Source organism: Dasypus novemcinctus, chromosome 13, assembly GCF_030445035.2.
Source record: "Dasypus novemcinctus isolate mDasNov1 chromosome 13, mDasNov1.1.hap2, whole genome shotgun sequence".
Classification (NCBI taxonomy): Eukaryota; Metazoa; Chordata; class Mammalia; order Cingulata; family Dasypodidae; genus Dasypus; species Dasypus novemcinctus.
This window is the reverse complement of record NC_080685.1, coordinates 3294510-3311649: the sequence shown is the minus strand read 5'-3', so window position 1 is coordinate 3311649 and position 17140 is coordinate 3294510. Positions and strand designations below refer to the sequence as shown.

General features: G+C 55.4%; 1 protein-coding gene across 1 annotated transcript in view; it reads left to right on the top strand.

The window, feature by feature from the left end:
- Positions 1-17140, top strand: part of KIF26B (kinesin family member 26B) — a 468194-nt gene that overhangs the window by 318948 nt on the left and 132106 nt on the right. The window contains exon 5 of the mRNA XM_058309397.2: positions 10533-10716. Within this exon, the coding sequence (XP_058165380.1) occupies positions 10533-10716 (184 nt within the window). The remainder of the gene's footprint in view (positions 1-10532; positions 10717-17140) is intronic.

Below are 17140 nucleotides of genomic sequence, written 5' to 3'. Positions count from 1 at the left end.
CGCACTCCTTGCGCGTGGGGCTGCCCTACGCGGGGACACCTCTGTGTGGCACAGCACTCCTTGCACGCATCAGCACTGCACATGGGCCAGCTCCACACGGATCAAGGAGGCCCAGGGTTTGAACCGCAGACCTCCTATGTGGTAGACGGACGCCCTAACCACTGGGCCAAGCCCACCGCCTACTTCTTTTGTTAAACCCCTTCTGCTTCATTTGGGCACCTGGAAGGGTCTGCAGCTGCACGCAGTGCACGTAGGCTCAACAGACCTTTCACAGGTCCCTGGCTTTGAGCAAAGAGAAGGTTGTATTTTGATTAGCCTTTGTAAAAAAAATAGCTTCTCAGTGGGTTACTTTTTCTCCATTGATTTCAGCCTTTTGTCGTATTTTCGTTAGCCTATCATGTTCTCATTATACCCATGACAAAATCCATACGCCACCGAGTCGGCACCCATCCACGGTGGAGTTTCCAGATACTTCTTCTCACCCTTTGGTGCCTCCAGGCATGAGCTAGCTGCCCAGCAGCTTAGGGCTTCCACGGGTAAAGCTCCTACTGGGTGCCGGCTAGACCTGCCATGTCTTCAGGCTCCCCAGGAAGCGTTTTCTGTCTGCTCCGGCACCAACGTGATATCGTCTAGAGGCTCTCCTCACTGCGCCAGTTGGTGGTGGACGAACCAGAGCAGCTGCTGGGCTGCCGCCAGCAGTGGTATTTATAGCCCATCGATTGCATAGTTCTTTTGTGCGTAGTTGTCACTCAGTAAATATTGCTTGATTGGCCGAGTTCCCAGAGAACGGAGACACATTTTAAGCAGTGTGCGGTGTCCCCTCGGCGTCTGTAGAGGAGCAGCCGGAGGCTGGGGACACGGCACATGACGGTGTTAGCTGCGGTGGCGGCAGGAGCGGTGGCTCCGCAGGGGCCACTCCCAGCCATGGGGCTGGAGAAGCCATTTTCCTGTCCTTGGCCTTTCATGTCCTAATTCTGGGCATGACCTGATTCCCTGAGGCTCAGCCCCCTGTGAGAGGAGGCATGTCGCTAAGCAGCAAGATCAGTACTGGGTAAACGCTTCTCTAGGACTTGGTTTGAGTTATGTAAAAAATACGGAGCTGGTTTTTCCTCTTCATTATTGGACAAGTGATGAGCCTTTGATTTGATTTGCCCATATAAAACGACTGCTTTCTTCGTTTATCAAATTGTGTGATGATGAGAAAGAAAGGCCCAGGGCCTGGAAGGTGGAAAACCTGGGTGCCATCCCCGGTGGGGGGTCACCAGCCCCGTGACGGCAAAGAATCAGGCAACTTCTGAGCGGCTGAGGCTTGGATCCGGAAGTCGCGCCTCTAGCACTGCTCGCCTCGCGGGGCCGGGAGGAGAAGGGCTGTGACGGCATCGAGGCAATGCTCGAGGAGGAGGAGAGCCTCCCAGGGACAGGATGGGGAGCACTGCAGGCCATGTGCTCCGGGGCTGTGTGTGGTGCGTGTGAACCCCAAGACTGAGTCACGGAGGGCTTAACTGATGCCACCGTGCTAAGCCGGCGCAGACCCGGCTGCTCCGGAGGGAACGGAAGACGGTGATGGGAGCGAGACGTGCCGCACAGCAGCAAGAGGCCACGCCTCGGGGCACGTCGCGCAGTGTTAAAACGCGAGGTCTGTGCTCTCAAGACCACTTGTGAGCGGTCGGGGGAAGAAAGGCTGGTACTCCCTGACGGCTGGAGGAGTTGAGAGCCGTTTGGACAAGTCCTTGAAGAAAGGGTCAATTAAAAAAATTATTCAAGTATGTCATTCACACATGAACATAGTAAACAATAAGTGTATAGTCAAAGTTGCAAATTCAGAAGACAAACAAGCATATCAATATTCAGGGCTCCAGTGTCACCCCCCACCACCACCTTGCATTGTCGTGAAACATTTGTTACAAAGTAAGAGAGAGCACTGGGAAGTGGACTTGGCTCAACAGGTAGAGCGCCCGCCTACCACATGGGAGGTCTGTGGTTCAAGCCCCGGGCCTCCTTGACCCGTGTGGAGCTGGCCCATGCGCAGTGCTGATGCGCGCAAGGAGTGCCGTGCCACGCAGGGGTGCCCCCCCATGTAGGGGAGCCCCACGCGCAAGGAGTGCGCCCCGTAAGGAGAGCCGCCCAGCGCGAAAGAAAGCGCAGCCTGCCCAGGAATGGTGCCGCACACACGGAGAGCTGACACAGCAAGATGACGCAACAAAAAGAAACACGGATTCCCGGTGCCACTGATAAGGATAGAAGCAGTCACAGAAGAACACACAGCGAATGGACACAGAGAGCAGACAACTGGGGGGGGGGGGAGAAATAAAGAAAAATTTTTTAAAATCTTATAAATAAATAAATAAACCCTATGAGAATATATATATATCACTACTAACGATGGTCCATGGCATACATTTGGTGTATTTTTCCCCAACCCACCCCATCAACACCCAGTGTTAGTGTTAAACATTTTGTAATAGTTCGTGAAAGAATGTTCTCATATTTGTTCTGTTAACCACAGTAAGAATAGGTAAATTTTGAAGAGAAAAGGGGTAAATTCATAACAACTGTCACCGGGGATTATAGCTCTGCATCAGGTTGTGAAAAATCAATCCCTTTTTACATAATGACGATGCCCGACTCTGGTGTTCCTGCACAGTGTTGTCTGAGGTTGATGGTCAGCCTTGTTTTACCTCCAGCAGTATTTGATCTGAAGTCACGTCATGAATTATCTTCCTGCACTAATGAAATGGGTCATTTCCATAAACGTCAGCAAGACCCCAAGACCCATATGTTTCCCAGCCTCGGGGAGATGGAGCTGCCCTCCTTGACGGCCACTTGAGAGCGGGAAGGGGAGGGGTGCCCTCCTTCTGTTTGCAGAGCTGCCAGCATGACTGACGGCTGCTTCGTGGTGGAGCCAGCACGTGTTTACTGGGTGTTATTGCAAAATGAAGCAGATCGGGCGTGTTCGCGGGTGGAGGGACATCTTAACTGTTTGCAGAAGCTCTGCCCGCCCCTGGTTCTTGTCACACATCCCCGCTGTTCACGACCTGCTGTATGGTCTCCCCCTGCGGCAGCGAGCCCTGGATGTCCCCAGCGGCCAGCAGGCCGTTGCCTGTCGTCAGAGCTTCAGTCCCCCGAGCGCTGAAGTGTCAGCCACCGTCGCCAGGGCAGCACCCCACGGCCACCGAGCCCGCGGCCGGGACCGTCCTCTCCCGGCTGATGGCGGAGATTCCGCCCCTGTCGTGGCCCCGGCCGGCCAGGACCCTCTCCGAGCCGCAGGTGTGGCATCCTGAGGGCTCGCCCGGCCCTTCTCCGGAGCAGGTGCTGGTCGCCGTCCTACCAGGCGATTGCCTGGGTCAGATTTAATTTTCATAGGCCTTTCACCCACGTGTCTGGAGAGCCACGCGCCGAGACGCGGTACCCTCGGGACGCAGCAGGGAACGCGCCATGTGGAGAATGCCAAGGCGGGCACCGTCCTTAGAGCCTGCCGACCTGGCTTTCCCGCTGCTCCCTAAAGAATGTTCTAGTCGTGGAGCTCAGTATTCTGAAAAGACCCTGAGGTCAGTCTGTGGTCATCCCTAATGCAAGGGGGTGGACCCGTGCAGTCTGCTGGACCCGAGACACCCGGAGTGCGGGGCTCTCCACTTATCACCCCGCAGTTCTGAAACCTCGGGGCGGTCCCTGGAAAACAGCGGGTCACAAAGGCAGGGAAAGGCAAGCCAGAAAACCCCAAGTTCTGTGTAACTGAGACCCAAGACTTTTTTCTCACCTAAGTCCATTAAATTTACCAGATAAGTATTTATCTCATTTTGCTGTTTCTATCTGAGTAGTGCTGGTCAGTGCGACCATGTGAAGGTCAGCTCAATCTTATTCTAATTCCTAAACTCACACAGCGTCAGATCGACGTGTGGATAGTTGTCTTCTGCTTGCGAGATGAGGAAAGGTCGGGGGAGAAAGAGGGAAACCAGAAGTAAGAAATGCCCTGAGTAGGTTTAAATTCTCATTGCGTACCAACTCTTGCTCTTCTTCTCGCAGTCTGGAAATGCTTAGCCTGGCGACATTTTCTTTATAGGTGTTCAGTAAATATTAATTTCATTCTACACGAGAGTATCTTTTTCCATGAAATAAAGCACAGAGAACTGAATGAAACTAATAGATATTTAAAGATGTGTATGCTGGGATGTGGTAATATGTGATAATGTCTTTGATAAGAATAAGACAAGTAACTATTGCCCATCATAGCCTTTGAGGTTAATTTTTGTCACTTGGAATCCTATAAAACAACGCACTCGCCTGTTTTTCTCCATATGCAAAAAGAACTTGCAAGATATGAATTACCCAAAATACAAATCTAGCCAAAATGTCTTTGCCTTCCCCTTCTCTCCTGCCCGCTTCTCCTTTATGTCACTGAATAATACAACTACGCATGGAGGGCTCCGTCCCCTCCCCTTCTCCTGTCTGTGTGTCACTGAAGTGCCACATAAAAAGAGCTGAAGCTGCTGACTTCCAGGAAATTGGAATATATAAAATAGAGACCAAGCAGCTGGTTATAATGTCAAAATTAAAAGGAAATGTTATTAGGGAGTCTGACCATAGAATGCAATATCTATTCATTTCAGAATTCTAAAGTTCTCATGATATATTTATTTCATATACATATTTTAAGAGGAAAATAATTTTAAAATGTATCCTCAAAAGATTTCCCTCCACTCCTATTTTTCTGCCCCGAGGCCTGCAGAGGCGCCTCTGTGTGCGAGATGGAAGCCAGACTTGGGAAGGAGAGGCTCTGCGCTGGAGAGCCCGTTGGGGGCCATGTGGCTCCCATCCTGCCTGCCTTCCTCTCCCTAACGCTCCCCCTAAGTGCTCTCCCGGCACTTCTGGGATACTTCCAGCTTGCTCTTTCATGGAGCAGACCCCATCATTAAATGTTACTCCAGTTTTTAGGAAAACGTCCTTTATAAAGGCACAATACACCTTTGCACGTCACCAACCCGTTTTGCACCTGTGTTTATATAAAGCTAATCCCTGTTCAGAGATGTGATGGTACAACAGGGGGCACGTGTGGTCTCGGCTCCCCTACTTACCCAGGTCCTTCGTGTGCCGGGTACTAAGTTCTTCCCCGTGTGCTGGGCCTGATACTAAACCTTCTACACGCCCTGGCTCATTTAGTTCTAAGAAATCTGTAAAGGTTAGCCCTGGTTTGTAGATTTTGCTTTGCAGAAACGGAGGCTCGATGCTGTTGAGCCATGCTGACAGCACTCCTGTGGGCCGGGCTGTGCTGACCCTTGGTTGTACACGGTGTCAGAAGGCAAGTGACTTGCCCACGACCACTCACCTTGCGTCTGAAGAAGATGGACGCTTAGACTCCCGTCAGATCCTAAAGGCCTCTGGGTTTAGCCTCTTTTTTTTTAAGATTTATTTATTTATTTTATTTCTCTCCCTTTCCCCCTCTCCCAGTTGTCTGTTCTCTGTGTCTATTTGCTGCGTCGTCTTTGTCCGCTTCTGTTGTTGTCAGTGGCACGGGAATCTGTGTTTCTTTTTGTTGTGTCGTCTTGTTGTGTCAGCTCTCCGTGTGCAGGCTGCACTTTCTTTCGTGCTGGGCGGCTCTCCTTACGGGGCACACTCCTTGCGCGTGGGGCTCCCCTATGTGGGTACACCCCTGCGTGGCACGGCACTCCTTGTGCGCATCAGCACTGCACGTGGGCCAGCTGCACACAGGTCAAGGAGGCCCGGGGTTTGAACCACGGACCTCCCATGTGGTAGGTGGACGCCCTAACCACTGGGCCAAGTCCACGTCCCTGGATTTAGCCTCTTAATGCCTCATTTCTTTGTGCTAAGTGGGGGTGGTATTCTGTTCACAATATTTCTGAGATTAAAAAAGATGGCCCGTGAAAGCACCTCGCGTCCTTGCTTGAGAAGTACTTCCACCTGTCATTTATTTAGTTCAGAGATGGTTTTTACAGGCTCTCTTCCTTCCCCTTTCTCCAGAGGAATGTTCTCCAGGCTAAGTACCCTCCAGTTGCTTTGGTGTGCATGCATCCATTCAGCAAAATAGTTGCGATCCCTGCCTTAGTGGGACTTGCCTTCTAGAGGCAAAACAGATCATAAGCAATGAACGTACTAAGTAGGTAATTATCTACTGTGTTAGAAGATAAGAACCGCGCAGGCCAGCACGGAAGGAAGCCAGGGGCCGGGGTGGATGGCATCCCGCTCACTTTGTGTGACCGTCAGCCCATTCCTCGGCAGCGTAGAGTGACAGTGATCGTGTGTCACCTCCCGGCTTCTGAGGTCAGCATCTGGATGAGACAGTGCAGATGGCTCGTCCCTGCTCCACCGTGCAGGGCTGTCGTCCCCAGTCATGGCGGTTGGTGCCTGGAGTCCTCGCTTGTTCATGCCCTCTCGTGTCCAGCAGCCGATGCTGGCTCTCGGACTGGGCTCCTTAGATCGTCTCCCCCTGCCGCTCTGCACGTGGCCTGGGCTTCCTCACAGCGCGGTGGCTGGGTTCCAAGGAGAGCGCCAGGGGGCAGCCACCTGGCCCTTTCTGACCTACCTCTGGGAGCCACACGGCCTCACTTCCGCCATGTTCTCTGGGCCGAGGTCATGTCAAAGTTCCCTTCAGGCCTAGAGAGATGGGTGTTGACCCCACTTCTCAATGGAGGAGCGCCAGTGTCATTGTATATCCTCCCATGGGCCGCTGCGTGGAACGTGGGAGAGTGAGGGCTATGATGTGGACCATTGACCATGAGGTGCAGCGGTGCTCAGAGATGTATTCACCAAATGCAATGAATGTCTCATGATGATGGAAGAGATTGTTGCTATGGGGGGAGGAGGGGGTGAGGGGTGTGGGAGGTATATGGGGACCTCATATTCTTTCAATGTAATAAATTTAAAAAATAAAGACAAAAAAAAAAAAAAAGAAAAGCATGCCGGGTGGGATATATGCCAGCACAGCCATCTCTGGACAGGAACTCGGCTGTGGTGAGACGGGTGTGAGAAAGAGGCCTTTGAGGAAAGGCTGGAAGTGAAGGTGTGAAGAGCTCTCTGTCTGGGACCGGGCACCCCAGGCTAAGGCCGGAGCCCGTGCAGGGCGCGCCCTGAGGTGGAAGCTCACCCAGGAGCGTCTGGGGGCTCGTGTTGCCGCAGCAGAGGGACCGAGGAGGACAGCAGCGGGAGAGGTCGCGGGGTGGGGAGCAGTGGCCTTGGTCAGTACTTTGGCTTTTACTCTGAGACCGGGAGACAGAGGGAGGATCTGGAGCAGAGTGCTATTTTTAAAGAATAAATCCAGCTGCTGAGTGGAGAAGAGACAGGGAGGGGCAGAAGAGGGGAGTGGGCAGTTAGGAGCCTCGTGCAACAATTCAGACAGAAGGGGTCAGTGGCTCCAACCAGCGTGGGCCAGTAAAGGTGGCGCGAGGTGGTTGGATTCTAGGTCTCTCTTGAAAGTAAGCCGACAAGACTTCCCGATGGGGTGGGGGGCGGTGTAAGGAAAAGAGGATTCAAAGACGCCCGCGCCGCTGGAAGGGTGGAGTAGCCAGGTTTCTGAAATAAGTTAGGCTTTGTAGGAAAAGATCCCGAATTTGGTTTTGGCGATGGCAAGTCTGCAGTGCCTAGTAGATATCCAAGTGGAGTTGTTGAAGAGGTGATTGGACAAATAACTAGCAAGTTCCAGAGAGAAGTGTAAACTGGAAGTGAAAATTTAGAAGCCACAAGCATACGGATATTATTTGAATTGTGGTCCTGGAAGAGGACACCAAGGGATTGAGTGTCAGTAACACAGAAGTGAAGAGAAGCAAGGACTGAGCCCAGGGCAGGGACTGAGTGTCAGTAACACAGGAGCGAAGAGAAGCAAGGACTGATCCCAGGGCAGGGACTGAGTGTCAGTAACACAGGAGCGAAGAGAAGCAAGGACTGAGCCCAGGGCAGGGACTGAGTGTCAGTAACACAGGAGCGAAGAGAAGCAAGGACTGATCCCAGGGCAGGGACTGAGTGTCAGTAACACAGGAGCGAAGAGAAGCAAGCACTGAGCCCGGGGCAGGGATTGAGTGTCAGTAACACAGGAGCGAAGAGAAGCAAGGACTGAGCCCTGAGCCCAGGGCAGGGATTGAGTGTCAGTAACACAGGGGCGAAGAGAAGCAAGGACTGAGCCCGGGGCAGGCTGCCATGAAGCGGTGGGAGGCACGAAAGAGGCAGCAGCAAAGGAAACCGGGAGAGGAGAGGCGTCTCGGGAAGGAAGGCCACCCTCGGTGCTTGCGATTGGCCGAGATGGGCTCAGGACACGCCGTCCAGTGCCCGTGGCGGTCATCGGCGGCCTTAACAAAAGGCATTCCAGGGGAGCGGTGGGTGGAAGCCTGGGGGGAATGGGTGATGGAGAACGGCGGGAGAGAAATTGGAGAGAGGCTGTAGACAACACTTGCCACGAGTTTTGCTGCAAAGCTAAGTAAGGAAATAGAACAGTAGCTACAGCTGTCGATTCCGAGGAAGGAGAATCAAGACAAGGACTTGTATTTTTAATATGGAAGAAAGATCAGCACGTTCGTACGCCGCTGGCCATGACCTAGGAGCGAGGGAAGGCTGGCTGGTGTAGGAGAGTGTGGAAGCGTGGTTGGCGTGGCGCCGCGTGCCCCTCGAATGCTTTCCTTCCCAGGACCCTCCCTGTCTTCTTGTGAGTAGGGTGTGGGTGAGTACGTGGTCTGGGTGGGGAGGTGGCCACCAGCCAGCCGCCTTCCGAGCGGCCCTCCAGCGTCACTGCCTTCTCCCTGTGTCTCCAGCTTGGACGAGGAACCGGGGGAGTGGGACCCACAGCGGTGCCTGGTCTATTTGCTGCTGTGCAAAAGGATCCTGAACGTCAGCCACGAACAGCCCCTTTCCACTACTTATTTCTAGCTCTCGCGACACAGGCAGCCTGGCCTCAAAGCCCTCGGGGTCACAGCGCAGGGGGCCAAGTGACAGGACTCGACGCCCACGCCTCATGCCACTGACACCCCCCCGGGTGCGCCACCGTCTGCTTAGGGAGAGAGTCTCAAAAATGAATGCAAACTGCCGAGAGCAGCAACAGGCTAGTGGTTGAGCAATTCCGTTTCACCCCTAATTTTAAAAGGGAAGCGTCAGGAAGTGTGGTGAAAGACAATTATTTTTTAAAACGGTTGCTAATTTTAAAAAATTTTTGTGTCTCCAGCGCCTTTCATTTTTCTGTCATCCTGTGAGAAATGTGACTGTAGCATTCCTGAAGTTTGGCATGTAGTATTACTGAAGTGGGGTATCCTTCCACCAAAATTCATTAGCCCTCAATTATCTCCTTCTGCTGTATTTCACTCCTGTGAAATAGTATAGGTTCTCGGTTTTACGGCTGAGAAAAATGAAGCTCTGAATTGGAAACACAGTTCGCCGTGCTTGTGCAGTGGCAGCCTTGTAGCTCAGGATTTGTCAGAAACATGATCATTCCTGATACAAAATTAAAACCAGCAACCCCAGACTAGGAAGAGCGGCGAGGACGAAGGCACAAGCGCAGCTGACGGGTGTCTTCGTGACCTGCTGACAACACGGGGTGGGTCCTGAAGCTTTGATCTGTGGAATAAAGTCATGGCAGCCCCTTGGTTTTAAGCAGCAGCTCGAACGTTTAGTAATATTTGGAATTCTTAGAGCAAGAGTATAGTGTCCTCATCTCACCAAGCATGACTCTGGAAATAAGTAGGCTCCTGTGCCCTGGCTTTGCAGCGTATCCCGACTGGCCACACTGTTTTCCTCTCCCGTCTCCTCTCGGGACAGTCCTGTAGCCGTGAGACCCCCAGGGGCCGACCCCAGCTCTTTCTGGAAAGCCCCTACGCCGCCTCCTCTCCCTCTCCTCTGGAATAAGCTGGCAGCGTCCTAAGTGCTGGGGAGTGTGACGGGCACCCAGGGCTGTCGGTGATACCAGCCCCCTCCGTGTCCCCGCGCGGGCGCCAGCCTCTCCTCACGCCTGCCCGGCCCCCGTTCCACGTCTGAGGACCGCCCGGGACAGAGGCCCGTTTCCAGACCCGAGCGGCCCGTCGTCTCGGCTCCCTGCACCTGGGGCTTGCATTCTGACCCGGCGTTGTGCTTCTAAAGTCAGTTTAATTTATTTCCCCTTTTGAACCGGGGCCTGTGTTTTTCTTCCGCAGCCAAGTCTACAAGCTGCCCAGTGGTGCTTCTTGGATTTTATAAGGTGTTACAATCTTTAAATAGCTCCTAAGGTCTCTCCTGCTTGGGTTTATGCCAGAGAATTACGAATGATTAGCCTGATAGGTGCGGCTTATCCCCAAAGACGCGCAGCTGGGTTCCCGCCGACGGTGAGCGTGGGGAGCGAGCAATTCCGTGAGCTGCGATGGCAGAACCACGCGCTCGCGCTCTCCACTGCTGCCGTAAGGATGGGGGCTCCTTAGGGACCCCCGCTGTAAGGGAGCACGAGGGGTGGCTGCAGGCAGCCGAGGCGGGGGGAGGAGGAACCGTCAACTCAGTAAGAGAGCGCCGCGCCGCGGACCTGGGCGTGCATCGCCCTTGCCTCACCCCCTCTTCTTCGCTGTCCCCTCCAGAGCAGCCCAGAAGCTGAATCTGTCCTCGAGGAAGAAGAAGCACCGGCCGTCCCCCGCGTCCGCTGCCGAGCCCCCCCTCTTCGCCACCAGCTTCAGCGGGATCCTGCAGAGCTGCCCCCCGCCCGCCCCGCCCTGCCTGCTGAGAGCGGTCACCAAGGCCAAGGACAGCCCCGGCCTGGGCAAGGTAGGCAGGCGCCGGCTGGGGCCGGGGGGGCTTGTTCCTGGGCTGCCGGGGGGCGAGGGGCAGGGGGAATTTCCGGCGGGAGGAGCAGCGCTTTGGTTGCCGTGCCAAGGAGTGGAGGCAGCCGTTGAGGGCGCTGAGATCTGATCTGGTCTTGGTGGGAAAGAGCTTTGCGTTGCTGGACAGGACCGCGGCCATTTAGGGAGGAAAAGCGCGAGAGAAAGGCGGAGGGCCGGGGCAGGAGCCGTGCGGGGCTGCGGCTCTGACGTGGCCGCGCCGTCGTTTCCCCGGGACGCTTGCGTTTTCCCTGCCTTCGGAGAAATCGCGACTTCTGCTTCTGAGCCGGGCCACTGGTGGGATCTCTGGGGTGCGTTTTCACATGGGCGTTTCTGGCCGAGAATCGCCATCTGGAATTGTCGCAAACGCTTACAGCAGGGTTCTGAGCCAGGGGTCCGTGAGCTTGAAATGAAATTCAAAAGAACGTTATTCTCAGCATGTGTCGGCACGGGGTGCGACGTATTCATTAAACCATCCACAGTGTGGCGTGGACCTAGGAAGGGGTCCCTGGTTTTCACCTGACTGGCAGAGGGCTCCGTGGAACAGAGCAGGCTGCAAGCCCCCGAGTTAGATGTGGGAACGCGGTTGCAGGAGGCGGTCAGCTGTGTTTGGAAGAACTGCTTTTAAAGGCCCCCTCCAGCGCTTCCTCCTGAGGTAAACATTTGGGCGAAGCAGCTGCGGTTACCGTTCAGCCGGCCGACAGGGTGGGATTTAGAACCACTTCACAGAAGGAGAGAGGCGGCCGCAGGCCTCCTCTGGTTTTTGTCCGAGGTGGGATGGAGCCTGCCCTTTGACGGTCCCCCGCCGACCCCAGCCGCTGCTGGCATTTCAGCTGCGGAAGTGGTGACATTACGCAGGATGAGGTTTGATTCATTCCGACGACCCTTGGCCCCGGGCCTGGCGGCCTGCGCCCCACGCGGCCCTCCCCTGGCGCCCACCCTCGCCCCGCTCCTTCTGGCGTCTTCTTTTCTTCCCTGCTCTCCCACCCCAATTTCACCTTCGCCCGGGAAGGCATTGACACCCCACAGCGCTGAGGCTGACCCGGGCAGGGCGGCCGGCCTGGGCTGCGCCGCGCCCGAGGGGGCGGGTGGTTTTCCGTGAGGGCGGCCCAGCGCCAGGGCTACGGGGGGATCCTGCCGGCGCAGACCTCTGCTCCGTCCTGAGGGACGCTCCGGGGCTGGGAAGCTGTGCTGGGGGGCGGCAGGGATGGCGGCGAGCTGCCCCCGAGGATGCGCGCGGTGTTGGTTTGCTCAGAAGAACCGTGGCTGAAGGGCCCGTGCAGTACTCCTCCGTGAGCCACGCGCCACGTACCTTCCCTCTTCTCTTCTGAATAGCTGTGACAAACCGTAACGGCCCTCCTTGAGGGGTGCTAGTGACTGGCCAGCCTGGCTGTGCAGTCCAGCCGCGCAGGACCCCTCGGGCAGCCCTGGGCACGTGGACCTGCCTTGAGAGCACCGAAAGTCGCCGCCAGCGCGTCTGCAGGTGTGGCCGTGCCGTCCCTCCTCACCCCGGGGTCCCCCCGTGCAATTCCGAGACGAGGGGTTCGGGGCACGGGCCGGCCGGTCCAGGCGCCGCGTCCCTGGCACTTGCCCCGAGGAGTCAAAGGGGTCGAGGGCCCCTCCGGCCCTGGTTCAGACGCACCTGCCTGGCCGGGGGGCGGCCGCGCAGAACCGCCGCGCTAGTGGCGCTGACCGCTTTAGCGTCACGTCTTCTCCCTCCCGCACACTTGCAGCCCAGGGCGCCTTCTCGAGAGTGGGAAGAGGGGCAGGCTCGCCGGCGGAGCGGGGGCCGCGTGGGGCCGTGGCGGGGGCTGCCGCGCAGGACGCCGGGCTCCGTCCTGGCTGGCCGAGGAGCCGGGAGCAGCGCCGACGAGGAAGCGAGCGGAAGGCGTGCGCTCGGGCCAGCGGGGCCAGCGGGCTCCCGCGCTTTAAACCTCGTGCCGCGGTCGAAGCGAGAGGTCCTGGAGGACACGCCAAGCCGCTCTGGCGCAGGAAGGCCTGGGCCTCCGCAGGCCCGTCCTCCCAGGCTGGCACCTCTCTGCCCCGCTGATGTGTCACAATAATTGGGACCGCCATGCTTGTGCCCACATGGGAACATTCCCGTCACTTTTCTCTGCTGCATAACTTACATTTTAATACTCCGAAGAAATACAGTAGAGTTTAATATAGAACATAAGTAGTTGGTGCACTGGAAGTCAGCAGGTTTCAAACAGACGGGTTTGAATGAGTTGTCCAAAAGCAGCTTAATTATTTTACCCTGAGCTCAGCCCTCCTGGGGAGGGGGCGCAAGGCGGCTCCAACTTGCGGGGGACCCGCGGGGGAGGGTCTTCCAAGAGCTTTCGTAGGAAACTGGGGAGGTTTTCCCAATAAGAAGGCATCTTCTGGGCTGACCTGGGGGATCCCCTCTACTCAAGAAAACTGAGGGCCAATGAGGGGATGAGATTTTCCAGTGGCTCCGGAGTCGGGACTGGAAGTCCGGCCGTTTTAGTTTTCGCCCGTACCTCTGGCTGTGGCCCTCGGGGTCCCATGGCCCCTCAGAGCTCCGGGCAGAGCCCGGCACGTAGTGGAGCTGCGGGGGTAGCAGACAGCGCCCGGAGCCAGGCGCCCTCCCCAGAGCCTGGTCGAGAAGGCCGGGCAGCAGCACGCTGTGCACCCGCCCCTCGTGGCCGCTCCGGCTTGTCCCACCGCAGTGCCCCCCAGGGAGGCCTGGCTACCACCAGGCCCGCTGGAGGCAAGAAGCTTCTCGGAGGGCCATGGGAATTTTTTTCTGGGAGACACATGGGATGAGTTAACTGCGAACACAGCCCATGTACATGGAAGCATCTGAAGATCCCAGCACCTAGAGCTGCTCCCAAGCACCTGCTGTATGCCAGGACCCTGCTGGGCGCGTGCTGCGCGGTGACGGACGAGGCCAAGCGCCTGTCCTTACAGCACTCAGAGTCCAGCGCGTTATTCCAGAGCGCTGTGCCTGTCAGCCTCAGAAATCACACCAGTTTGGACCGATTTGAAAGACAATCTGATTTAAGGAGAAATTGGAATTATAGTCTTTAAGCATTTCTGCCAAACGTTCAAATTGTGTCAAGAACTCGTTCTGCTCAGTGGTCTCGTGGAGACGTTCCTGGTGAGTAAACAAAGGTGGTTTGTGAGGAGTGGGTGTGGGTCAGAGCCGCGGAGCCCGTTTCCACTTCACTGACCCGGCTTCTGTGCAAACGATACTTGCAATCTGTCTGGAAAGGGTTCCTTCGCCCGAGTCGGTACACGCTCTTCGTGAAATTTGTTTGCACAGTTGATGAACACCCGTGTTTAAAGTTCATTTCATAGTGTGTCACGGCTTAGTGTCAGAGGCCTTGGTCTTGGGTTACAGGCTCCCGGGGCGGAGCAGTTGCTGTTAACTCGCTAAGGTTCTGCAGGTGGATAAACGCTTCTAAAGAGGCCGTGAGACTGGCCACGACGCGTCAGGGACAGTGACGGTCCACCTGCGGCTGATTCTCCTCCTCCCAGAGGAACACTTGAAGGGGAAAGGAGCCCTCCTTTCCCTTCATAATCCCCAAGAATGCCTCAGAAACATGGCAGTGATAGGCTCCCAGCCTTTTCTTCCCTCAAACATGTTTTGGGAATATAAGAAAGCTTAGGAGGCGCTAGAAGCAAGAAGCAGACTAGACTTCAGAAGAATCAGTGGGTGGGTGGAGCAAGCATGAAGCGGCGGAGGGACTAGCGCCCCGGTCACTCAGCGACCGTCCACGTAGACCCTTGCGCTCCGGGGACTGCTGCAGGTGGCCCTGGGGGACAGTGCCAGAGGCTGGCCGCTGCCCCGGCCACATCCCTTTCAGGGGGAGGATGCACCCTGAGCCCCGCAAGCCCCAGGCTCCCCCGAGGATGCTTGACGGGCGCCCAGCCGCAGCTGCCACTGCCATGCCCCACACACCTGCCCTCCGCTTAGTGTCGCCGCTCGGCCCGGCCTGCGCGGAGCAGGGCTGTGTGGCCTTGTTACGGTGGGTCCCCGCTGCCGCCAGCCCCCATCCGCCCGTGCGTCCCCAAAGGGCTCGATGGTAGTGTGGCCCAAGCAGGGAGTTGGTGTCCCCAGAATCGTACTTTAGAAACCGACTCACTGTCCAGCCAGATGACCTTTCCTTTTAATAAGCCATTATCCTCTGTGCTCCTCGGTCCTCAAATTTAAATCCTCTGCCTCTTATTCAGTACTATTTTAAAAACAACGAAACAGTGCCAGCATATTTTGACCTCTGTCAAAACTTACATACTCAAAAAAATCACACACCTGTGCACACACTTACCATTTGGCTTATAAAACACCCGCTGGTGTTTAATTAAACTTTCCTTTGTTTGGTCTGTAAATTACTAAATTGAAAAATTAAAAGGACTAGGTGAGCTTTTAATAGGAACATTTTTCCTTTAGAGATTTAGTAATATTTTTTAGGGTAGAAGTCAGTCAGTTATTAAACCCATGTGACACGGAATGGAAAAGAAAGACAGGATTCCTGTTCAATTACAGTTAGGATTGCAACAAGGAGAAAAAAGATAAAAATGTTTTTAAAATAACTGATGTAGGCATTACTCATTTAGTCAACAAGTAGAAATGCTGGCTTAACAGCCTTCCCTGGTTCAGGAGGTGATGCCAGGTTACACTGAGGAGAAAATGCCAGGCTCCCCAGCCCTCCAAGGTGCAAGCTGTTCAAAGGGCAAATTGTCCAAATTCCTGACTTCCATGCCTGCCTTTCCTTATCCTGAAGCACTATAGGAGAAGAGGAGAGATTTGAGCCAGCCTTTATTTTATTTATTTATTTATTTTTTAAGATTTATTTATTTATTTTATTTCCCCCTCCCCCAGTTGTCTGTTCTCAGTGTCTATTTTGCTGCGTCTTGCTTCTTTGTTCGCTTCTTTGTCCGCTTCTGTTGTCGTCAGCAGCACGGGAAGTGTGGGCGGCGCATTCCTGGGCAGGCTGCACTTTCTTTTCACGCTGGGCGGCTCTCCTTATGGGGCGCACTCCTTGCGCGTGGGGCTCCCCTACACAGGGGACACCCCTGCGTGGCACGGCACTCCTTGCGCGCATCAGCACTGCGCATGGCCAGCTCCACATGGGTCAAGGAGGCCCGGGGTTTGAACCGCGGACCTCCCATATGGTAGACAGACGCCCTAACCACTGGGCCAAGTCCGTTTCCCATGAGCCAGCCTTTAAAATTCATTTCAAGTATATACGAAATAAAGACTTCGAATGTGATGGAAACTTCTGGACTCTACTGCCCGCCCACCATTTGCCACTCCATCCTTCCACATCACACAGCAAAAGTGAACTGGGCATTCTCCCTGCCTGGTGTGCTGCTGGGGAGGGAGCAAGTGGGATGGTTAACTAATCCACGAACATTCATCACTTCCGCTGCCTGGCAGCTCGCTCAATTAAACCGTTGCCTGCTGGGAGGTAAACCCACCTGGTGGCCGCTCCCTAACCACAGTCCTTTTCTGGGCTCTGGGTTTCGGCTGCGTCTCTTAAGGCGCGGAGTTAGAGGGTCCCTCCCTTCCTCTCCACCCCTCCTTCAGCTCCTGTCTCAAGAGTGTTCTTGGAGAAATCTTTAACACGTCAACCTTGCACCAGCCCTTCCTGGCAGTGCCAGCTCTGGGCCACATGTGTGCTATGTGCTGCAGTGCACCCCAGAAACCCAGCCCATGGGAGCTGCAGGTGCTGCCCGTGGCGGCCTGGCCGTATGTGTGCCATGCGCTACGGTGCACCCTGGAAACCCGGCCCGTGGGAGCTGCAGGTGCTGCCCATGGTGGCCTAGTCATACGTGCACCATGTGCTACAGTGCACCCCAGAAACCCGGCCCGTGGGAGCTGCAGGTGCTGCCCATGGCAGCCTGGCTGTATGTGCGCCATGTGCTGCAGTGCACCCCAGAAACCCAACCCATGGGAGCTGCAGGTGCTGCCCGTATGGCCTGGCTGTACGTGTGCTGTGCACTGCAGTGCACCCCGGAAACCCGGCCCAGGGGAGCTGCAGGTGCTGCCTGCGGTAGCCTGGGTACACCCTGAAAACCCAGCATGTGGGAGATGCTGCCGAGGGAGAACAACGCTGGCCTGGGTGCATCTGATGGACTTTTTACACACACACGCGCACACACACACACTTGGATTTAGCAGCCTTATTTTTGCAAACAAGAGGTTCTGCTCAGAGCATGCTCTCCATTGAAAGGACACTAGGTGGAAAAGCCAGTGAAGACCTGGAAAGTACAATGTTGTAGGAGTTTTTAAAATAGTGGTAAATGTATGTAATGTAAACTTTGACATTTTAGCCGTTTAAAGTGGTACACAGGTCAGCGGCATCAATGACAGTCACGGTGCTCGGCACCTGTCCCTGCCGTCG